Source organism: Mustela lutreola, chromosome 9 (genome assembly GCF_030435805.1).
Source record: "Mustela lutreola isolate mMusLut2 chromosome 9, mMusLut2.pri, whole genome shotgun sequence".
Classification (NCBI taxonomy): Eukaryota; Metazoa; Chordata; class Mammalia; order Carnivora; family Mustelidae; genus Mustela; species Mustela lutreola.
The window spans coordinates 123281549-123307596 of NC_081298.1; the positions used below are offsets into that span (position 1 = coordinate 123281549).

Consider the following 26048-nt stretch of genomic DNA (forward strand, 5'->3'; position numbering starts at 1 on the left):
TTGTTCTTTTGGTTCAACAGTTATGGTTGCCAAGGAGACAAAGGAACAAACATACCTGAACTTATAAATGATGATACTATTTCAGTTCCTTGACTCAGTGAATATACTTTAATGTTCTTAAGGCATACATCTCAAGATGTTCCTGGTTTTCCCTCAGATGAATTTTTTTTGAAAGGCATATATATATCCTTTCAATACCCCTAACACTTCCAGTTAACGGGCCACCTTCTAAAGCCTTCAATTCTTCTTGCTGGTAGCCTGACTCAACATTTTGCACAAACCAGTCTTGACGATCATGATTAAAATTTGTCCCTAGGCAAAATTAAAACGAAAAATGTTGAAGTTTCAAACACAAGGAGTAGCACAATGTAGGTGATTTTTTCCAGTTAGGAACTAACAAAAATATAACCTGATAATTTGTGATCCCTCATACTAGCATGTTTAATTTAAATGTCATGACATTTGCATTAAAGATAAATTTGAACATAGAAATTAAAAACCAGAGAGGAAGAATGACATAAATTTAGTGACACTAGAATCACAGGGTATTTTTCTCTTAAGAAATGGGAGTTTTATTTATTTGAAGTAGCAGTGTTACCAACGAGATAATATTTGTAACATTATATGATAGAAACTTTTTTTTTTTTTAAAGATTTCATCTATTTATTTGACAGACAAGAGATCACAAGTAGGCAGAGAGGCAGGCAGAGAGAGAGAGAGGAGGAAGCAGGCTCTCCATGGAGCAGACAGCCCGATGCGGGCCTCGATCCCAGGACCCTGGGATCATGACCTGAGCCAAAGGCAGAGGCCTTAACCCACTGAACCACCCAGGCGCCCCTATAATAGAAACTTTTAAAGTGGTTTTAAGATGGCTTGAGTAATATTTTTTTTTAGTAATCTCTACACCCAACATGGGGCTCATATTCATGACCTTGAGGAACAAGAATCCTATGCTCCTCTGACTGATCCAGCCAGGAGCCCAACTGCTTTAATAATTTTTAAACATAGATTTCTATCCTTTAAATTTAGTGACCAATATTAACATGCTTAATGACTATTTTTTCATATTCAATACTGACCTGGATGAATTATTATAAAAACACAGTAAGTTGAATTCAAACTAATATGTTCTAAACGGAGATTAATAAAAGACTGTCCTGTCTCCCGCCAAAAATGTATTTTTCTAGCCCTGCTTCACTACGGCTATTAAGAGTACATCTAAAATTCTACTAGAAATTGCTCAACTTTCACTCCGATTAGGAAGATATTTAAATCACGTTACATAAAAGCCTGTGTAACCTAACCCAATACATCACATGTAGTACATGAACACTTCCAGAAAAGAATCAACTCAATATATGTCATTAAACTCTGAATAGAATGTGTGTCTAAATGTCTCATTATAAATGGGAAAAAAAAAAGAATAAAATAACCAGTCAGACTTCATATCAATTAGACAACTTTTACTAAATGAGAAAACTACATTTAAAATGTGCTTTAAAACAAAATGGAATTAGAAAAAAAGACATATGCATTTGAAAGAACTTTGCACTGTGCTGAAAATCAAATCTCTTGCAGTAATACAATATGCCAATTCATAAAATGTAAGTTAACAGAATTCTCAATTGAACATTTTCAAAGACAATATTACGGTCAAGAATTTCACATCAATGGTAGCACATATAGAAGAAGGGCATTATAAATATGATGTCCATCCCTATGAAGCTTACAAATTTGACAATACTCAATAAAAGCTTTTAGAATCACATCTAAAAGGGTCGCATCCAAAGAATTACAAATCTGTGTCCTGTAAGTTCTCCTTCTAAAACCTTTATGTTGACTTTTCTACTCCTTGTCATTTGTTAATACTAACCCTTTAAAAAAAGAGAACAAGAAAAGAAATGCTGCAATAAACCCTTGATCATGTACAGAAATTATTGCTACTATAGTTCACTACAAAGCATGTCTATACAATATTGTATGAACTTTGATCATGAAAAATCAGAATAAAAATCTTTAGTGACATAAGCCTTACAATCGTATACAACATTCACATGGCAATATTAGACAGTTAAGCACCCAATAACCATAGTTGACAAAATGTCCCACTGACCAGCATTCATTTAAATACATCCTTCGTAAAGAGGGAGGGAAAGAGATAGTGTCAGCTTTCCAAGGCTTGTCAAAAAAGGATTCTCATGTTCTGTGAATCTAAAAACAAACAGCAACAACAACAACAACAACAAAAAACCAAAAAAACAAAAACAAAAACAAAACCAATGCAGGTGAGGGTGTTACCAGAAAGTTAAGCATGCCAAAAGGTGTTCCGTGCGAATTAAAACCTAAAGCCAAGGTACCACATAATCACATTACCAACTAGTTGGGTAGTACTATATGAGCCTTATCTTAAAGTTAAATGAAATGCTACTGCACAATAGAGCATCAATAAGTTAAAAATTAGAGTGCACAAATCCAAATCAGTGGCAATTTCTGTATAAAGCAAAATATTCACTATCAGCTGTAAAGTTTGCCCAGTCAAACTGTCTGATTCAATCACTGGATTGGATAGTTTGCCTGTTTTTTAAAAATATCAATCTCTAAAATTCCTTTTTACTGTAATGAGGCATAAGTTTTCTCAGTAAGATCAAACAGGTACATAAGTAAATAAGCAAGGGAAAATAATAGTTGGTGAATGTCTTTAAAGCTCTTCCCACATTTCACTTGAAAAAAATGTTCAGGGAAAAAAAATTTAAAATATTTGCCATTATTATAGCAAAAACAGAACAAAACAAAAAACAAGCCCAAAATAATTAAACAACCAAGCAACACTAAAACCACATTACACAGATGGATCATCATGCTTTCATCTGGTTTAACTATCACAACTAGTTTAACTGGGATGCTTTTCAACTTTAAAAACTGTGATACGTGAAGATGTAACTTTTAATGGGTAATTTTGAATTTGGATTTAACTTTGCTGAATATTATAACAGAGTATACTTATTACAATACAGTGTAGCACATCTTTCTATTAGAAAAAAATTTAAGATCCTTTACCCGTCTCCTTAAGTTAAAGGTGTGACATCATAAAGGGTGTCAAATGGCTGGATGGTTTTACAGTGCACACTTATATATTATGAAGTATGTCCTTAACAAATCTGATGGTTTCTTTACAGAATTCCTTTCTTCACCTTTTCTTCGGTGGATTAGCTGTTCGAGGTGGAGTGACAGGACGTCCTGAATTCAGTCCACCATACTGGTACTTAGCTTTCTTTTCAGATGGTTTCAATATCTTAAAGTAAATAATTTATTAACAGTGTTATTCTTTCAAAAGCAGTAAGTTAAAGAAAATTGTTAGGAAAGTGGACTTTTCAAGAAATAACAAATTGTAAATAAAATATTTACGTAATTACACGAATTGCAATAAAAGTACAGAAAATAACAGAAAAGTTTCATGAACATTTCTCACATTTAAAAAGTTTGCATAGATAACTAAATATCTGAATATTGGTATTATTTGTCATTCTGTTAATTTAAAAACAAAAGCTCAAGCACACAAATCCTATAACTTCCCAATCCTTTACATTTAAAAAAAAAATTTTTTTTTTTTTTACTTTAATTTCTTTATTGTGAAAGAGAGAAAGAGAAGGTGTGCACATGGGAGTTGGGGGTTGGGTAGAGGGAGAGAGAATCTTAAGCAAGCTCCAGTTCCAGTGTTATCACCATGGAGCCAATGCAGGGCTCAATCTCATGACCCTGAGATCATGACCTGAGCCAAAATCAAGAGTGGGACACTTACACAACTGAGCCACCCAGGCACATTAAATTAAAAAAGGGGGGGGGGGGAGAAGAAGAAAGAAAGGAAAAGAAAAGAAAAAGAAAACGAATTTAATTACTGTATCCCTGTGGTGAGTGAAGAACACTTAGTTTATGAGTCAAAAGATCAAGCTGGCTACACAAGGGAAAAAGTGCTCAAGATCACTCATCATCAGGAAAATACAAATCAAAAGTATGCTATCACCTCACACTTGTCAGAACGGCTAAATTTAACATATGAAACAAGATGTTGAGAAAGTGGATCCCCCTTACACTGCTGGTTCTGGGAATGCAAACTGGTGCAGTCACTCTGGAGGTTCCTCAAAAAGTTAAAAATAAAACTACCCTACACCTCAGCAATTGCACTACTAAATATTTATCCAAAGGATACAAAAATACTGATTCAAAGGGATACATGTACCCTGATTTTTACAGCAGCATTATCAACAACAGCCAAATTATGGAAAGAGCCCAAAAGCCCATCAACTGATGAATGGATAAAGATGTGGTATAGAAGTGGAAAAAAGACAGTCTCTTCAATAAACTGCTGGGAAAACTGGACAGCTATATGTAGAAGAATGAAACTTGACCATTCTCTTACACCGTACACAAAGATAAACTTGAAATGGATAAAAGACCTCAACATGAGATAGGTATCCATCAGAATCCCAGAGAACATAGGCAGTAACCTCTTCAATATCAGCCACAGCAACTTCTTTCAAGATATGTCTCCAAAGGCAAAGGAAACAAAAGCGAAAATGAACTTTTGGGATTTCATCAAGATCAAAAGCTTCTGCACAGCAAAGGAAACAGTCAACAAAACAGAGGCAACCCACAGAATGGGAGAAGATATTTGCAAATGATAGTACAGACAAGAGGTTGATATTCAGGACCTATAAAGAACTCCTCAAACTCAACACACACAAAACAGATAATCATATCAAAAAATGGGCAGAAGATATCAATAGACACTTCTCCAATGAAGACATACAAATGACTATCAGACACATGAAAAAATGGTCATCATCACTAGCCATCAGGGAGATTCCAATTAAAACCACACTGAGATACCACCTTACACCAGGTAGAATGGCCAAAATTAACAAGACAGGAAACAACGTGTGTTAGGGAGAATGTGGATAAAGGGGAACCCTCTTACACTGTTGGTGGGAAAGCAAGTTGGTGCAGTCACTTTGGAGAACGTTGTGGAGATTCCTCAAGAAATTAAAAATAGAGCTTCCAAAAAAAAAAAAAAAATAGAGTTTCCCTATTACCCTGCAATTGCACTACTGGGTATTTACCCCAAAGATACAGATGTAGTGAAAAGAAGGGCCATCTGTACCCCCAATGTTTATAGCAGGCAATGGCCACGGTCACCAAACTGTGGAAAGAACCAAGATGCCCTTCAACGGACAAATGGATAAGGAAGATGTGGTCCCATACACACTATGGAGTATTATGCCTCTATCAGAAAGGATGAATACCCAACTTTTGTAGCAGCATGGATGGGACTGGGACTGGAAGAGATTATGCTGAGTGAAATAAGTCAAGCAGAGAGAGTCAATTATCATATGGTTTCACTTATTTGTGGAGCATAACAAATAGCATGGAGGACATGGGGAGATGGAGAGGAGAAGGGAGTTGAGGGAAATTGGAAGGGGAGGTGAACCATGAGAGACTATGGACTCTGAAAAACAATCTGAGGGTCTTGAAGGGGTGTGGGGTGGGAGGTTGGGGGAACAAGGTGGTGGCTATTAGGGAGGGCACGTATTGCGTGGAGCACTGGGTGTGGTACAAAAACAATGAATACTGTTATGCTGAAAAGAAATTAAAAAAAAAAATAAAAAAGAAATGTATAGGAAAAAAGTATTTATAGGTTTTAGTCAGTTACCTTACTGAAATATTATGTTTTTTTCTGAATTTTGTAATATTTTTCAGAATTTAAAATTTTATATTTTTATTATCTTCTTATTCTAAATAAATATTCTTTTTCACCTGTTTTGAAAAAAATAATCAAATAAAGGTTAAAAAAATAATGTGGTACAGATATACAGTAGAGCATTAGTCAGCCAAAGAGAAAAAATGAAGTCTTGCCCTTTGCAATGATATGGATAGAATCACAGTATATTATACTAAGCAAAATTAAGTCAGTTTGAGAAAGACCAATACCTTATGACAGAACAGAGGATCAGAGGGGCAAGAAAAAAAAAAAGGGAGACAAGCAAACCATAAGCCATAAATCAGACTCTTAACTATAGAGAACAAATTGAGGGCTGCCTGGGGGAGGCAGGTAGGGGGACAGGTTAAATGGGTAAGGGGTATAAGGAGGGCACTTGTTACGAGCAATGAGTGTTATATGTAAGTGATGAATCACTAAATTCTACTCCTGAAACTAGTATTATACTGTGCATTAATGGACCCTACTACTATTTATTAGAGGGTAATCAGTCACAAGCTCTTTAATCTTAACTTTATGTGTAGATCTTAAAAAATGCATTTAAATATTTTACATACCATGAAGTCCAACTTCAAAATATATAAATCAATGATTTTTAAAATACTTAAAAGTTGTACAACTACTGCTACAATCTAATTTTAGAGAAAGAAATCTTGCTCCCATTAGCAATCACTCCAGATTTCCATTCTCTACTCCCCTAACTCCCTTCAACTCCAAGGAAATACTAATCTTTTTCTACTTATTTGTCTTTTCTGGCTAATTCACATAAACAAAATCATACACTGTGACTGACTCCTCACTGAGATAACGTTTTAGAGGTTCATTCATGTGGTAGCATGTATCAGTACTTCATTCCTTTTAATTGTCAAACAATATGGCATTTAATGGATATTCCACATTTTGTTTTCATTCTTCAGTTGATGGACATTTAGGTGGCTTCCACATTTTGGCAATTATAAATAATGCTCCTATGAATATGTATATACCTGTATTTGAGTATCTCCCTTCCATTCTTTTGGGTATACCCATGAGTGGATTTGCTGGGTTATATAGAAAGTCTATGTTTAACTCTTTCAGGAACTACCACACACTTTTCAAAAGCGGTTACACCATTTTACATTCCCTCCATCAATGTATGAAGGTTCCAATTTCTCCACATCCTCACCAATACTTGTTATAGTCTGACTCTTACTGTATTTATTCTGTGTTAATAAAGCTTTAACCTACATTATACACAGAAAATTTCAATTTTTACACAAAAAGTGTGTAGAAAAGATTTATGAAGCATTTCTTAGGACTATTCAGAGCATCACAGGATCTCAGTGAAAAAGAAATTAATTCGGGCGCCTGGGTGGCTCAGTGGGTTAGGCCGCTGCCTTCAGCTCAGGTCATGATCCCAGGGTCCTGGGATCGAGTCCCGCATCGGGCTCTCTGCTCAGCAGGGGGCCTGCTTCCCTCTCTCTCTCTCTCTGCCTGCCTCTCCGTCTACTTGTGATCTCTCTCTGTCAAATAAATAAATAAAATCTTTAAAAAAAAAAAAAAAAAAAAAAAAAAAAGAAATTAATTCAATTCCACTATGCTAAATGCTGAAGGATAAGGTCTAGTTCCTATGCTTAAATGAGGAGTCACATATTTACACTGTTTCTGTCAGCTAGTACAGCTGACAGAAACATTTTAATACAATAAAGGGAAAGAAGGATAGGAAAGCCCCTCTAACATTTAGATAAAGAGAAATATAGTACATGCAGGAGAGGGACATAAAACCCTTTGCAAAAAACCAAAGTACTGAAGTTGTTTTAGTCTGTGAACAAGAATGGTTTTAAGTAGCAAACTATAAAGCCAGAGTTGGTCTGTTTCTTGCAAAAGGAAACAAAATCTAAGTTACTAACTGAATTCACATTCTTTTCGTAGGTTAAGCCCCTATTCCAAGAAATGACACAGGAATTTAACAATTCAAACATCTGCATCAAGAATGACTAACTTAAGTTCTTCAAAACTCTAATGTTTGATATATACCAAAATGTCTGGAACCTTTGTGAATGAAAACAGAAATCTCTAAAAAATCTGTTATAATCACTTAAAAAAAAAAAAAAATTATTTATTTATTTATTTGAGAGGAGAGAGAAAGAGAGAGGCAGATCATGAGCGGAGGGAGAGGGATGAGGTAGAGGAAGAGAGAGAAGCAGATTCCCCACTGAGTAGGAAGCCCCATGAGGGGCTCGATCCTAGGACCCTGGGACCATGACCAAGCTGAAGGCAGCTGCCCAACTGACTGAGCCACCCAAATGCTCCAGATAATCACTTTTGAATAAAACTGATTTATATATATTATATCATACCTGAAATGAACACATCAAAGTTTCATCCACACTCATCATTCCACCAGCATTATCAAACTCGCCACAGTAATTTGGGGCTGAAAATAGGGTTACCAATTGTCGTTTAGCAAAAAATTCATATCCATCTTCTACCACCTGTGAAAGGAAAGGTCAAAGAAAAAACTCACTTATTTATAACTAATTCTCAACTATCTATATTATTTATTGAGCTTAGTGTGACAAAGACCTAAAAATAAACACTATTTTGTTTTGGGAGCTTGATTTTTAAACTTGTCTTAGAAATACTAAAACTGGTATGCCTTTTCTATAATGGCTAGATTTAGCTTAAATGAAATAATACATTTGTGATAACTAAAATATTTAAAAACTATACCATTTCTAAGGCTCTCCATATGCTAATAAGTACAGTATCTACAAGGACTTTGGATACCAAGTATTTTTTAGATAATGGCATTATATCACAACTATGGAATCCTTAACTCTTTAATGATTTAACATGATTTCTAGAATCTGTTACCAACTTATGAATGATTGAAACAACTTATGTTTCTCAGCTCTACAAATCTGAGAAGTAGATGCAATGACACATAAACACTTTATATTTATTTATGGTAGGCAAGAATAATTTTTGAAGTCTTTTAGGCATCCTTTGATTAAGGAAAATTATCCTATAATACTTGCTAATAAGAAAGGACTTCTAAAATAATTTACATTTATTTTTTATTTATTTAAAGATTTTATTCATGGAAAGGGGAGAAGGGGAGGAGGGAGAGAGATTAAGTGCCCATGCACAAAGGGGAAGGAGCAAAGCGAGAGGGACAAGCAGACTCTGCACAGAGCTCGATGTGGGGCTTGATCTCAGGAACTTGAGATCATGCCCTGGCTGAAACTGAGACACACTTAACCAACTGAGCCACCCAGGCTCCCCCCAAATAATTAACATTTTAAAATAATTCCTACCTTAGTATCAGATAAATGCTCCTATCATGGCAGAAATTAGGTATTAACCTTTTCTGTTAAGATCTTGGTCACCTTATCTACTCTAGATCAGCCATTCACAGTGTTTGGCATTCAGTGTATCTTTTTAGTTCTTAGTTTTGCTTTTTCACTTATTCATCACACATTTACTAAACGAACAGGTTTATTGTAAAAGGATATATTTGTAGGCTGTGGTGTTTCCCAGCATTAAGTCTCTTAATTTTACAGATAATATGTTTAACAACAAGCAGAATATGATTTTGGAAGAGTCTGGAAAAGACTGTACAAACCAATGTAGTTCAATAACTTGACTTTAAAAAAAACAATTGTCCATTTCTGTAAAGATCAGTGAATGGAAATCTACAGTTGAAAAAATCTGATTATCAGTGGGTATCTTCTTAGGAAACTTAGCAGCTCTGCACTATTCCCTAGTAGTAGGTTTGTACTAGTTATTAAATCATAAATACAATATTTACCAAAAGGAAACTGCCAAAAGCAAAGGATTTGGGGATGGACTTCATTTCAACGGAACTAGGAAATTCTACTAGGAAAAAGGCATGTGACACACAACATGCACAGAAAATGAAAAGCCAGTCATCTTTGTTTACCCACAGGATCACATAAAGAAGCAGTCAGGTAAAGCATCCCCCAAAAGGGAAGTATTATGGAATGGCATTTAACAGGCAAAGAAAAAACAAGGAATCTTTCTAAGTATTATACTTAAAATTTCAAATACTTTCAGTACTTTCAAAAGTAGCAAGAAAACGTTTATAAATATACCTTTCAATGAATGTATTTCATAAAAACTATTTCAGAGGGCATGAAGACTTGATATATTATCATTAAAGTAAGCTTTGTTAATTCATTTATTCAACTAAGTTTACAAGGCAATGGATTTTTAAAAGTCAAAAAGTCACAATTTCCTAAAGAATATATATACAACATAGCAATGGAGGTAGACTTAAAAAAAAAAAACCCACAAGTAAACCTAAACTGTATATATAAGGTAGAATTCAATAAACTCTCATTTACATACCAATTCAAAAATTACTAGGATTCTGCTACATTTGTTTAATTCATCCTCCTTTTCTTTCTGCTGATGTGGTTTTTTTGGTTGTTGTTTGTTTTTTCAAAAGAATCTCAACACCAGATGTGGGGCTCGAACTCAGCAGGCTGAGATCAAGAGCCACATGCTCTACTAACTGACTGACTGCGCCAGTCAGGAGTCCTTCTGCTGTTATGTTTTAAAGCAAATCATAGACATGTCATCTTAACTCTATATGCTTGAGCATTCATTTCTGAAAAAAGGACATTCTTCTTACACAATAATGCTATTTTCACAAAGCTAAAACGACGACTCCTCCATATCTAAGACCCAGTCTATAACTGAATTTCCCCAACTGTCTCAAAAGTGTCCTTTAATACTACTGTCACTGGATTCTTATCTAAAATACGTAAGACATTATATTAAAATGGGATCAAATGTTTCTAGAAAGCTTCAGACAAACACCAAAAAAATCTGTCAGCATTGCAGTTCACTGCAAAAATGTATTTAGTTTGAAACTTTTCCTCCTCAAGGGTGAAAAATGGTTAATAAATCATTAGACTGCTAATTATGAGATCAAGGTATAGGCTTCACCTCTCTTATTACTTTCCTTGTATAATTAGCTTTCTTGGATCTCAGTTTCCTCAAAAATAAAAAAAAGCAGATTTGTGCGTAGTATTAAAATATTCAAATTTTATATATATATTTAGTTAGTTAGTTTTTATTTTTACTTATTTGACAGAGAGAGAGAGAGAGAGAGAAAGGGAACACAAGCAGGGGGAGTAGGAGAGGGAGAAGCAGGTTTCCCGCCAAGCAGAGAGCCCGACGCACAACTTGATCCCAGGACCCTGGGATCATAACCCAAGCTGAAGACAGATGCTTAATAATTGAGCCACCCAGGTCCCCCAAAAGTTTTATATATCATACCTGATGAGCTCGACAAATCAAGTCTAAATCATGACGATTCAGAAATTTACTGACTACATCAGCTCCAAAAGTGAAGGAAACACCACGATCATTTTCTCCCCAGCCTTGCACATCCTTATCTGGGTCAGACCACAGCAAATCACAGAGCAAGCCTTTAAAGAATAAAAACATGGCAATGAAAAAACAAAATAAAGTTTATAAAATAAAGCATATCTGTATTACATTTCTTTTATCACATTTCTTCTTGTGTCCTTTTACACTTTAATAAATAGTAACAATCACTTGCTCCGTAATATCCCGGCCTACCAAATTTAGTCATAGCCCAACCATATAAATGTAATTTTGCCTGGCTGAAAATAGCACTCTCCAACTCTTTCCACATATAGGAAATGTGTGTATGGCACACTCTAAGCATACAATGTACGGAAAAGGCTGTTCATTTTTGTACACAGTTTCTCCATGTGGATAAGCAACGGACCCAGCAGCATTTCCTGAACTGAGGCTGTTTACACTATTTCTGGGTGCCAACCTACTCAATAAATCTATTTTATTTATTCTTTTTTTTTAAGATTTTTTATTTCTTCATGTAACAGAGAGAGAGAGATCACAAGTAGGCAGAGAGGTACGCAGAGAGAGAGGGGGAAGCAGACTCCCTGCTGTGCAGAGAGCCCAATGTGGGGCTCGATCCCAGGACCCTGAGATCATGACCTGAGCCGAAGGCAGAGGATTAACCCACTGAGCCACCCAGGCGCCCCTGTTTTATTTATTCTTAAGCCAGTAAGATAAAAAGGCTTTTAAACACATCTTTATATTTGGTAGGGGTTGTATCTCCACTTAGTATTTTTCTTCAGGATTGTCTTGGTTACTTTCAATCCTTTGTTCTTCATACATACTTCCGAATCAGTTTGTGTAATTCCGTGAACCCAACTAAGATTTCACTGGAACTGTATCTGACCTAATGATTGAAGGATGAAAACATTTTCTGTAAAGGTCTGGAGGACTTAAATGAAATATAGATGAACAAAATCAGAACAGATCCCTGGCTTTAGTTCTGAGCATTTAAGAAAAGAGGTCAGAGCTAAAAATATTTATCTGAGTATCTCTGTCATACTCATTATTGTGTAAGTCTTAGGAGGGACTAAGACTACCTTGGGGATGACAAGTGAGAAGACTAAGAAATGAACTCTAAGAAAGCAAACATTTAATATGCAGGCAGAGGAAGGAGAAAGGGAAATGAGAAAAAAATACTGGGAAGGAATAATCAAAACAAAAGGAAGAGATTAGAACAACAGAGATCTCCTGAAAGGGGTAAGAATTATCCAAAAGTAGGAAATGGTTAAGATTCAAGAACAATGAATAATTGGAACAGGACAAAGACCAAAAAATGTGCCATTTACAATTTTATCAGCAGACCTTAATGAAAGCAGTTTGCTGATGGATGAGAAGAAAATGGTTAAAAGTCAAACTATAGTGAGATGAAGAGGGGGAGATGTTGAGATGATGATATTAAGTACTTCTGTAAGACCTACAGTGCTAAGGGAAGGAGAAATCAGTGCTAAGGGATGATTTGTTTGTAAAATAAGCCAATTTCAAGATTTTTTTTTTTTGGGGGGGTAATTCGTGAACTTCATAATACAGGTTCTATCAGGAAAGAACTTCTTTTTGAGTCATGATATAGTTTGTCTTAATAGGGGAATTACTAAAATACCTTGTAGAATTGGTGGCAATGTACTCTTAATTTCTATTACTATTTTCTAAGCTCCTGCTATGATGCCTGACAAGTCCATCAGCATACAAAACCCACGGGGATGGTCTAAATTTACAAGCTCTTCCTGATTTTTAAAGAATCACAAACTGATTCTTTAGAACACACACACACACACAAAACCCAACACACCACCAATACTCTATAATGATATTTTTTCCAGTTTGTTTCTATAGGTGAAGCAATGAGCAAGAGGCCAAGATATTAATCTTTAATTTTAAGGAGACAATAAAACTAGAATGCAGTTGATTTCCAAATTACTTGGGAAATATGACAGCCTGGATGTATATAAAATCAAACAATGATAACAACAATGTGGCATATTTCAACCTTAATGGAACCAAGACAAGAATCTCAGAGTCAAGGTTGAACATTTTATAATTTAGTTCTGAAAGAACAAGAATCATATAATCATTTGGCTGTTTAAAAAAATGTATTAATTTATAAATTAAACTTCTGAAGATTACAGAGAATACCAAGGGTTAAAATGTCCATTTTCAGCATTTCAAAAACTTGTTGCACCCTTAAAAGTGACTTATGTATGAATTATACTAACAAAATCTGAAAATGTAATTACTTTAAATATGTATTTATATTGTACCTTATTTAAAAAACAAATTTTAAATAAATGGCTATTATTTATTTTGTTTTTTTAAAAGATTTATTTGATACAGAGAAATCAAAAGTAGGCAGCAAGAAGGGGCGAGGGGGGGAGCAGGCTCCCTGCTGAGCAAAGAGCCTGATGCAGGGTGAGGGTCCATCCCAGGACCCTAAGATCATGACCTGAGCCAGAGGCAGAGGCCTAACCCTCTGAGCCACCCTGGCGTCTCTGTTTATTTTATTTTTAAATTCCATGATCATTAACTTACAATGTTGTATTAGTTTCAAGTGTACAATATAGTGATAAAATGTGCCCTATTATTATTTAAATACTAGTTTCTACTAGGTTTAGTCAAATGTAGTCTATAATTATAATCAAAATCTGATAAAATACATGTTTTTTTCCCTTTTGTATTCAACACAAATTGTTACTTACACAAATTAGTCATGAGGCAACTTACAATAATATGCAATGTCAGTGGCTTACTGACAAGAGGATCTATACATCTGTTTATAATGGTTGATGTTTAATCATAAGTAGCATTTTGAGTGATATTATCAGGCTTTCACTACACTGAGCAAAACAATGCAATCATACTTGAAATCAAATAGCCAAATGCATGTTCTTAACAGTTCAATTTAAAGGTTTAGCCATGTTTTGCTTAGGTATTCTACTATGAATATATTTTTTTCATTTTTTAAATATTTTATTTATTTATTACAGACAGAGATCACAAGTAGACAGGGCAGCAGGCAGGGGGTAGGCAGGGGGGAGGGGGAAGCAGGCTTCCCTCGTGAATATTTTTTAATAACTACTTTTTTAAAGATTCTGGATCATATGAATAGAAAATGGAAAGAAAAAAAAAAAGAGTAGGAAATGTACTGAGTAACCATCTTGTTCAGCCTTATTTACCATTTTTTACCAGTACTTATGAGTAATCAAATCCCCTTTACAAAACTACCAATAAGCAATCTTCTTATCATGTGCTGCAAGACTTTTGGTTTTTCATTTACATGATCTAAATATACAAAGAATTTCTAGACCCTATGGCAGTCTAGACCCTAAGGCAAAAAAACTTCTAGACCCCATGACACCCTCATTTTGAAGATGTTCAAGTTTGTTGAGAATTGATGAATACAATACATAATGGTTGAGTCTGATTACACAAATAACAATGGGATAATTAATACATTAATGTAATTTATTAAAAAAAAAAAAGTCTGGTAGAAACTGAAAGGACAGTTTTGCTTATGTTAATGCCTTTTTTTTTTTTTTTAAAAGTAGGTTCCATGCCCAGAGTAGACCCTATTCATGGCCTGAACTCAGAATGCTGAGATCAAGAGTTGGCTGCTTAACTGACAGGGCCACCCAGGTGCTCCTGTTAATGGCTGTAATAGTAAGACAGTGATATAATAAAAATGCATTTGGTCTTTGTTCCCATTCCTGGCATAGAGCTCCTAAAACCTCTGGAATTTCCTGAGTGACAGGGATATCTTTTGTTATTTATAAGGAGCCCCTTTCCACCACACTGAATTTATGCTAATGAAATGATTCCGGAGCCCTGTTCAGGATGGGACCAGTCAACAGAAAGACCAAACACATGATTAGAGGGTTGGAATTTTAAGCTGCCCCCTCCCTTTGGAGAGGAGGCTGGAAATTGAGCTCTATGAAACCTCTTGAACAACTACACTTGGGAAGCTTCCAGTTGTTGAGCATACTGATGCCTAAGAGTGTGGAAGCTCTTCACCAACCAATAACCCCTCCCCATACCTTGCCCTATGAATCTCTTCCACTTGGCAGGTCCTGACTCGTATCCCTTTATGATAACCTGATGAATGTAAGTAAAGCATCTGTGGAGGTAGTTGTAGGAATCCCAGAATTTTGGCTGGGCAGTAGTGTGGGTCTCCAGAGAACCCCACTTGGGGCTGTCAACCTAAGCGGGGGCAGTCTTGTGGAATGGAGCCCTTACCCTGTGGAATCCTGGGTAACTCCAGGAGTTAGTGTCAGAACTGAATAAACTGTCAGACACTCACTTAAGAGTTGAAGAATGAGGTGTGTTGTGGAAAAACCACATACATTCAGTGTCAGAAAATGGCACAAAGAAAAGTATTGATCTTTTCAGCAAAAGATGAATGAAAAGCAGAACAATCTTACTGCATTCAACTCATAAGTTATCATAGCATTGTATGATATGAATGCCATGGTTAGTACACATCTTAGTATGTACACTAGCACTTAACTATGAATAATTACCCTTTAAAAGCTAAAAGAAAAGTTAGGCAACTGTGCCCAGAATTTATTTATAAAATTACATTAGCCCTATCTGTTAATCAATACAGTGACTTATCCTCAACTGGAACTTATTTGCTTTTGTTCTGACTTGCTTCACTTACCTAAGAGTTAATGAATGTCTGAAGAGTTAATTTTCATTATTCTTTCACAAATTTTTCATAAAACTGACCAAGTATCTCTACAGCTTTCTGAACTCTACAAATTTGAAATACAAAAGACACAAAAAATAACAGAAAACTGCTAGATAATTTTTAAAAAGGCAACTGTATTTTCAGCTAGGAAAGATTATTTGATTTAAAAATTTATTAATTTCTAAAAAATCCTTAAAAACATTAAAATTTATTCTTTTTAAGTAGGCTCCACACTGAACTTGGGATCTGAATTCACGACCCTGAAATCAAGAGTTGCATGCTCTAACAACGGAGCCAGACAGGTGTCCTACTTTTGACTAATTTTTAACAAGTCTTTGAAGGCTATAACCAATGCTGATATGAATGAGGCCAATGACAGGAAGAATCAATAACAAGATCTTTTGTGATATCAAGTCTAACAGAACCATACTACGGTTATTACATGAAATTTTAAAATACTGCACCTTGGGAAATAATTAGTGGGAAGTAAAATATATTACTGCAAGTAACCTCTAATTAGCTTATTGATAATTTAAAAAGCTCTTACTATTTATTACATAAACCAATCCTACTTATACTAAATATATAATACAGTACAAAAATTTGTTATGTAAACATTTTACATAAAACAACTAATTAAAGTTTTCTGTATACACTCAACCTGTATCAGGGACATCAGTGGGTCTCATAATTCTCCGAATCTGCTCCATAGATTGCAGGTCTGGTGATAGTCCTATAAATAAAAGATGAGTCATACTATTATTGACATCTAAGCAATTTTCACTCAAATAAAGAAGCATTTAAAGTAGATTCACTATGTAAAATTAAATATACTTAAGGTGTGTTTTTTAATGTTATCCTACTTTATATAATTGATCATTATGATTAGGATCCACTTTCCCTTACCAAGGTAAGGGAAATCTTTCATTTCGAAAGACTTCTCAAGGAAAGAAATCTTACCACTCTTCTTTCCAACCATTCCCTGCCCTTCTACAGGAACATATCCAATTTCAATACTTTTTACCACTTCTATCACTTCTTACCACCCAATATTAAACATGTTTTCTTCCAAGTTTAAATGCCTTATTCTATCCCATAAGACCTTCCTACATCCCACTCCAACATGCTCATTATCTTCGTAAAAGCATCAGAAGGATAAGCAAGAAAAAGCACATGAAAACACTCAGCAATCTTTATAGAGTAGTACATAAATATAAGCTAGTATTTCTTTTATATATAAATCCAAGTGTCATTACATACTTCCACATTTCTATTTTTAGCTATACCAATGTGCAAGAGCTACAATTTCCTAAGTGATTAGCATCTACTATAAAATGTTTCAATTAATAGAGTGATTTATGTTCTAGCAGAGAACAAATCATTTTTTACCTCAGGCCCAGACAAGTACCATCTACCGTTTTCAACATTTCCCCACTTAATCCTTCCTGCATATTGACAAAAAACCAATTTTCTTACAGTATTTTTTCTAAAGATTTTATTTATTTATTTGACAGACAGAGATCACAAATAGGCAGAGAGGCAGGCAGAGCAGCTGAGGAGAAGCAGGCTCCCCACCGAGCAGAGAGCCTGATGCGGGGCTTGATCCCAGGACCCTGAGATCATGACTCAAGCTGAAGGCAGAGGCTTTAACCCACTGAGCCACCCAGGTGCCCCCTTACAGTATTTTCCTTGAAATATTTCCCTATACAAAAACCCAATATGGTAATTAGACCATTCAACAAACTCCTGTGCTCCGTATTCAAATCTCTATAATCTGATACGTTATCATTCATCAACATGTACTTGACGTTCTAGTTAGGCCAGTCCTCACACATTGCTTGAACTAGACAACATAAAAAAGACTGTCTCAAGTTCTCTTTGACTCTCCAAAGTCTACTTACCTTCTAAAACCCACACTTCCATAAATGTCTGTCCAACAATTCTCTCCCTTCCCAACTTCTTAAAAATTACTCACTACATATACTTTGACATAATTAAATCCCTTTCATTATACAGTATCTTTTTTGAAATACACTTTATCTTTCTCTTAAAGATTTCTTTTATTTCAGGAAGAGTGAGAGAGCTTGTGTGCATGGGGGAGAGGAGGAAAAGGGAGAAAAGCAGATTCCCTTCTGACTGTGAAGCCCCACATAGTGATTGATCCCATGACCCTGAAATCACAACCCAAGCCAAAACCAAGAGTCAGACTCTCAACTGAGCCATCCAGGTGCCCCTGAAATATGTTTTTCCTTACTCTTCTGGAAATATACATTTTGTCAACAGGTTTTTAATTTCTCAAGACAGCCAGATCAAACATAATCTGTATCTTTTTATGGCACCTAGCCAATTGCTAGACACATAATGTTAGTTTTTCAAATGACCTTTTATATATGCTTATTTAACAAGTCACACAGAGTAACTTACTATTCTGGGGCACCTGTGTCACTTGGTCAGTTAAGCATCTGCCTTCAACTCAGGTCATGATTCCAGGGTCTTGGGATCCAGCCCTGCATTGGGCTCCCTGCAGGGACCTGCTTCGCTCTCTCTGACCCACCCCACTGCCCGTGCTCTCTCTTCCTCTCTCGGCCTATCTCAAATAAAATCTTAAAAAGAAATAACTTATTCTATCAAAAAACTGTATTAAAGATGAAAGTGGACATTACATAAAGCTCAGAACTCTTGGCATATTGGGAATAGTAAACCCAATTACATTTGAATTCTGATGAAAGGTATTTAAAATAGGCAGGAAAATCATCACGATCCTTTCATTTTTACTGATAGTAGAGGTATCCTTCTGTCAAAACAGGCAAAGGGAAGACGTTTTTCAAAGAAAATTACAGTTATCCTCCTCACATGTGAGATTCTTAGAGACAAGTACTGAACTAAATTTTCATTTTCATTACGTATAAATAGTCATAAATTTCTGGTTACTAAAAGATTTTAGCCATGTTTAGAACAGTTCTAATGATTTGAGTTTCCACACCTGCACTGCTTTGTTTTCCCAAAATATGCATCTTAGTTGCTATAGTTCTAAACAATGTTAGGACAGTAAGAAAAATCCATAAAGCAAGTTTATGGATTAGTTTACCTCCATGACAACAGAAGATCTTCTCATCCACAATGGCAGCTATAGGCAGACAATTAAAACAATCGGTGAAGGTCTTCCACAATTTAATATTAAACCTTCGTTTGCCTATGAAAAGAATAAGCAAATAGAACAAATAAATCTATTTTCATGTTATCTCATAGCTACAGGATTATGAATAATTTCAATTTTATTCTTTATACAGTACTTTGTTTTTCTGTAACAAGTATTTCTTACACATTTTTAAAAACTAACTTTCAGCACCTTCCTGTAAAGTTAAAAAAAGTCTACAAGACTGTTCTACGAATTTTATGGAAGAAATATATCAAACACTTTTGTCTTTTAAGATCACTATAATAAAGCAATTTTGAAACAGTCTAATAGACTACTAGTTTTTCTTTTCCATTCAATATGCACATTCGTTAAATACCTACCCAAATAAGCAGAAGTGAGAGGGTGCCTCTAGAGACTGTCCATTTTGACTCTAATGCACTGAGTAACACAGCATAAATTTATTGCCAAGAAAGGACAATTTCCAAGTGCCTGATTGGTATCCACTTCTGAGTGAATTACAATTTGGCACTCTTACAGAAAGTATAAATAGAGACACACAAAGGCTATAATTTTCCTGTAGTCTAGTATAAAGAGCTACAAAAAAAGACAATCTTAAGTGTATGTTCACCTTTCTAGAGTTACTTGATTTTCATGAACTGGACAGTAAGTTGCAGCAACTAACCCAGGGGACGGAGGAAACACATAAACACCAATTTCCTAAGTTTTTTCGCCATAACTTGCCACTCAACGAAAAAGTACAACTAAATGATTAGTATCTACTATAAAATGTTTCAATTAATAGAGTGATTTATGTTCTAGCAGAGAATAAATCACTTTTTACCTCAGGCCCAGACAAGTACCATCTACCTTTTCAACATTTCCCCACTTAATTCTTCCTGCATATTGACAAAAAACTAATTTTCTTACAGTATTTTTTCTAAAGATTTTATTTATTTATTTGACAGACAGAGATCACAAGAAGGCAGAGAGGCAGTGTTTAAACTCAAAAGCAGTGTTTAAAAGCCTTTCTCAATTTCATCTGATGTCATTTCTATCCTTGAGGATATTCAAGTACATACTTTATCCTTAAGAATGCACCTCTACTCCTGATACAGCTTTAGAAAAGTGGTTATAGTCAGATGTACTATAATCTACTTCCTCTCTACTGGTCTGATTTTAACAGTTGAAACCATACATTACACCTTAGAAATAAAGATGCAATGCAAAATCAAATGTGGCATCAGTCCTATTAGAACACAGCTCCATGAGAACAGAGATCATCTGTCTTGTGCACTGCACTACATTCTTAGTGTTTAAAGTAGTGCCTGGTATATAACACTTCCTCAAACATCAGTTAAATCAATGATTATATAAACCAAGAATAGGAGTTTGAATAGGACTCTACCATATTTAAGGTTGGAAAAAAGCAAAAACAGGTACTGATGGAGAATTCAGCACCAAAAATCAATAAATCTGAAAATCACTTAATGGTTCTAAATTATAATTAACCAAACATATATTCTTTCCCATGGTCTAACAAAAGCAAAAGGCCAAATTCAAATGTAGTAATTTAGTAATAACACTTAGAAAAAACTACTACAAAACACAAATCAGTGATTTCTTTTTTTTTTTTTTTTTTTTTTTTTTTTTTTTTTTTTTTAAAGATTTTATTTATTTATTTGACAGAGAGAGATCACAAGTAGGCAGAGAGGCAGGCAGAGAGAGAGAGAGGAGGAAGCAGGCTCCACGCTAAGCAGAGAGCCCGATGTGGGACTCGATCCCAGGACCCTGAGATCATGACCTGAGCCGAAGGCAGTGGCTTAACCCACTGAGCCACCCAGGTGCCCCACAAATCAGTGATTTCTTATTGATGAATAAGAGTACAGTAAGATACACCAGTTAGTATCCTTATCTCTAGGTTTATAGGCATAGATTAAAATTTCAATACTAAGCCTCAACTTTTAAATAATTTCATACAACTTTTCAATATTTCTTATGACACAGGGCCAATGAGAATTTCCATCATATCATTAAGAATGTTGAGATCTAAAATCTTAATGGACACTAGAAAAGTAGAGGTTATTATCTATAGTGCCCTCTGTTTCACATGGATACTTGACTCTGTAAACTAATTACACGTGGGTCTTTCAGTTGTGTAAGCTGCAGTCAACCTGAAATAACATGACCAAGGAGAGCCCAAGGAACCAGTTTAATTAGTAACATGTTTCCCAGTTTCAAGGCCCTCTCCCATGAGACTCTTCTTGGTCCAATGCTTGATAAATTGTATTTCTTAAAAAACTGAATCAAAGGAATTTTTTGAACTGGAAAATTCTATTAGGGAATATTAAGGAATTTTCCCATTAATAAATAAATTTTTATTTTTACTTACATTCATCATAGAACCCATAAATGCGATTGATGCTAGCACACTCATGGTTTCCTCTTAACAGAAAGAAGTTCTCTGGATATTTGATTTTATAAGCCAATAGCAAACAAATGGTTTCCAAAGACTGCTTTCCTCTGTCCACATAATCTCCTAAGAAAAGATAGTTGGCTTCTGGTGGGAAACCTCCATATTCAAATAATCGCAGTAAATCTGTATACTGTCCATGAATATCTCCTGAAAATAGAAAAAGTCAATTTTAGAACACTTGGTTACTGTGGGAAGCAACTACAAATGATTCCCAATGTTTATGCCCTTGTGTAATCATCTCCCCTTGAATGTGGGCTGGAGCTAGTGACTTGCTTCTAACAGGATACAGCAAAAGAGGGGAGGGCTATCACTTCTGAGATTGGGTTATAAAAGATCAGGACTTCATTCTGCTTGTACTCTTCTGTCTTCTCTCATTCCTGATGCAGAAGCCCACTGCCCTACGGAGAACACATGGCAAAGAACTGAAGGAGGCCTCTGGCCAACAGCTCATCAGGAACCAAGTTCTCACAATCTACTGGCCCATAAGTAATTGAATCCTTTCACTGAGCCTTGAGATGAATGCAGTTCCAGATGACACCTAGATCACAGCCTCATGAGAGACCCAGAACTAGAGGAGACAGCTAAACTGTGCCTGAATTCCTGACACACTGAAACTGTGAGGTGATAAATTCATGTAATTTTAAGGCATAAAATTGTGGAGTAACCTGTTATACAACACATAACTAATTCAGTTACCCTTATTAACTGGTAGTTTAATAAAGGTTACTTTGTTATACCAAAAAGTGACACAAGTAGCCAGAATTCAGAAATATTTAGTATGACTAACTTCTATTACCCTCAAATTTTTTTGTATCAAAGCATCTGAAAGAGTACCTTAGAATTTGAATCATTTTAAGATGTTATAAATAACTACATTTGCTTCATTTAGAGTCACAGAAAAGACTGATCATTTCCAGAAAAATTTCTTTCTTTCTTTCTTTTTTTATTTTTATTTATTTATTTTTTTTTTTTAAAGATTTTATTTATTTATTTGACAGAGAGAGATCACAAGTAGGCAGAGAGGCAGGCAGAGAGAGAGAGGAGGAAGCAGGCTCCCCGCTGAGCAGAGAGCCCGACGCGGGACTCGATCCCAGGACCCTGAGATCATGACCTGAGCCGAAGGCAGCGGCTTAACCCACTGAGCCACCCAGGCGCCCCTTTCTTTCTTTTTTTAAAGATTTTATTTTTTAAAGGTGTTTTTTTTTAAAAAGATTTTATTTATTTATTTGACAGACAGAGATCACAGGTAGGCAGAGAGGCAAGCAGAGAGAGAGGAGGAAGCAGGCTCCCCGCTGAACAGAGAGCCCGACGCGGGGCTGGATCCCAGGACCCCGGGATCATGACCTGAGCCGAAGGCAGAGGCTTTAACCCACTGAGCCACCCAGGCGCCCCAAGATTTTATTTTTAAGTAATCTCTACACCCAACATGGGACTTAAACTCACAGCCTTAAGATCAAGAGTTGTGTACTCTATCAGCTAAGCCAGCCAGGCTCCCGTGCACAAAATTTCATGCTACTTCTTAAATACATGAATTAGCTTAGTGTATCACCTTTAAAAACTTTTCCTTAGCTAATTTCTTTTATTAGTTAGGTAATATAACAAGGAGCACCAAGCACATTACTTAAACACAGAAGAAAGCAAAAAAAAGTATTTAAAGAGCATATCAAACACCTGTAGTTTACAAGGTATGAATGTGGATCACTAAGAAACATGCAGGACAATGAAAATTTTTACATACAGAAATAATTTTTGATTGAGCAAAAGATGACAATTAAGTCCATAAAAGCTACTTCATTAACACTAACAGCCACTACAAGTTATCAAATCAAAAGCCAGTATGATACATTACTTAGCCCACTTTCCATTGTTATGTGAACTACAGAAAAATACTTTCTACACAACATTTTTTTTTTAAGATTTATTTATTTATTTGACACAGAGAGAGAACAGATCACAAGTAGGCAGAGAGGCAGGTGGGGGGGGCAGGCTCTCCAATGAGCAGAGAGCCCAATGTGGGGCTCGATCCCAGGACCCTAACATGACCTGAGCCTAAGGCAGAGGCTTAACCCTCTGAGCCACTCAGGCACCCCACATACAACAGTTTTTCTGGCTATAACAATGCGATCACTCAGCCCAAGGTTATGAAGTTTTTGTTTTTGGACAGAAGCCACTGTAAGACTTAAAAGAACAAATATAAACTGTAATGTTACATCATCTTCAAAACAGAATCGTAACAAAGGTACCATACTGACCCCTAAAACTCTGTTCTTGTTTTTTTTACTGGTATATCAGAATGCCTATTTTTCTACACCTGACAACATTAGATTATCAGTTTTTGACACTTTTTAATGTCTTTAAAAAAAAAACTATTGTATTGTCTTTCCTGTTTCTAAGAAACAATCTTTCACAACAATCTTTGTAACATCATTTTATGAGTTTTAATTTTTATATTTTATGTAATCAAATCTATCCATCTCTCTATCCAACATAAATTTTGGAATGTTCTCTCTAGATTACCTTCAATGTAAATTCGGGAGGAAAAACTAATATTCAAATAGACTGTTTCCAGCTCTACTTATTTACATACCACAAATTTTCAGCGGTGCTTCCAACTCCAAAAGAATAGGCTGGCTGAGAAAGATTTCCCGAGACTTGATACATAAGCCCCGAACTTCTGCTTCAGTCATCTGCACAATCTTTCCTGGACGACATCCTCGTACTGTTAAACAATAAGTAAAATGGTCAGTTTTTAAGAATTTCTCTACAAAATAAGAGTCCTTAAAAAAAGTCATGCCCCAAAAGACCAAGGTCACACAGGCAGCAAACTACCAGATACCCTATGGTGTCCTATGGTTAACAGTAAGACTATCCAGTGATCTTTGGCTTCCATCTCTATTATTGCTGGTTCCTGATTATGTTCCTTAAGGCTGCTGCCACAGAAACGTAGTCCTCTTTGTTCACCAGGGGCCAAACTCACAGCCTAAGAGATCCAAAGGGTTGCAGGGATAGCACCTTTGAGGACAGCACAATCTACCAGCAAAGTCTTACACTTAGGAAAAGGCCAAAATCCCATCATTAAAAACCAGTGGTTATGAAGAACGGGAAATTAAACAAAAAGTAGCTGTCGGCAGGTGATTTTGTTTTTCACACACTTCCTCGGAATATTAGAAGCAGGCTTAAGAACTAACCATCCCCTCCGCTCCATTTTCCAATCAAAACAAAACAAAATTTAAATGGTACCAGACAGTTATTAAATTTTAATGATTATGTTTACAGTAGGGCATTATATTAAAAACTCTAAAAGCTATTTAGATGGAGAAAAGCTACTTTTCAAATGAATGAGCAATAAAATCCATGAACTAATAAGTAACTTCTGGAATGGAGTGGGGAGGAATGGTACATGAGGAGTTCTTCATTTGCCCTACTGAACTGAACTTGTACTCATTGCCTCTCATCATTTTCTTCTCCACTGGCTCTCTCTAAATAGACTCCTAGCTCCCATTTAATCTTAACTGAAAAAGGCATTTAAAAAAAGGAAGCAGAGACTGTATCTCTCTATGTCCCTACCACTTCCCACTTCCAATTAAGTCCACACATTTCTTGTTAAAAATTGCTGACTTTTTTGTAAGGCTGAGAGGTTGGGGAAAAAAAAAAGGCCCCCACACGCAAAAGCTATCCGTGTAGCTATTCCATTAATATAGTAGTATCTAAGTAACAGAAGAGACAGAGACATGGCTGAAATGTGCTTTAGCAAATATGACAGTTAACAAGATCATTCCTGAAATTCAAACATGACCAGCAGAACTGCTTTTATTATGGGAACTTTAGCATAGCTTCTGTATTAGTCCTAGCTCTCAAACATCAAACATGACCAGCAGAACTGCTTTTATTATGGGAACTTTAGCATAGCTTCTGTATTAGTACTAGCTCTCAAACATCAATTATCTACTTCCCAGGGATATCTGGATTTTTCTAAGACCAAAATGGGCACCTTACTTTGTACTTTCCATTAAGTAACTATAATACTAACTTAGATTCGATTCTCTGTAAAATTCTTAACCTTGGCATTACGTTTTAAAAGCATGGGAAAGGATGGTTACAAAATACAGCCCTATCATCAGTGCATCAAGTACCTATCTACTTTTTGGCATACTAAATAGTATTTTTCTCAAAGGATTAAAAATCTCTCGTTGATTTCAGATGACAAATATTTACCTAAAAATATTTATTTAAAGGTAAGAGCAATGGACGAGACAAAGAAAATACTTTTGGCTCCTTTTAGAAAAGTTTCTACAATTTCTGTTATGATTCTGTAGTAATAGAAACACTTTAGGTTACCAATATTTAGTTGTAAACTTGATGACAATCATTATTAAAACCATTGTGGGTCACTTTGATGTGACAATTTAAAGTGTCTAAATTATAATGGTGAATACTTTATCTCATATTTGTTTTATTTTCTCTGTAAATTATGTATTTAATTTTGATCTCCCAAGTAAGTAATTTACACTAAGGTATACTTTGACTAACATTTTTACAGAGCTAAAAATGGTTCAACTTATAAGTCATTCTAATCCATAGAAAC

The 26048-nt window shown here is 35.4% G+C and overlaps 1 protein-coding gene across 2 annotated transcripts in view; it reads right to left on the minus strand.

Annotated features, from left to right (window-relative positions):
* Positions 1-1442: 1442 nt before the first annotated feature.
* The window catches only part of PPP1CB (protein phosphatase 1 catalytic subunit beta), a 44299-nt gene continuing 19693 nt past the window's right edge, over positions 1443-26048 (minus strand). For both annotated transcript variants that reach the window (XM_059188729.1, XM_059188730.1), the window contains exons 3-9: positions 24051-24182; positions 21380-21610; positions 18940-19044; positions 16513-16584; positions 11063-11214; positions 8113-8247; positions 1443-3292 (exon numbers count right to left, since the gene is read on the minus strand). In XM_059188729.1, the coding sequence (XP_059044712.1) occupies positions 3188-3292; positions 8113-8247; positions 11063-11214; positions 16513-16584; positions 18940-19044; positions 21380-21610; positions 24051-24182 (932 nt within the window). In that variant the 3' untranslated portion in view covers positions 1443-3187. The remainder of the gene's footprint in view (positions 3293-8112; positions 8248-11062; positions 11215-16512; positions 16585-18939; positions 19045-21379; positions 21611-24050; positions 24183-26048) is intronic.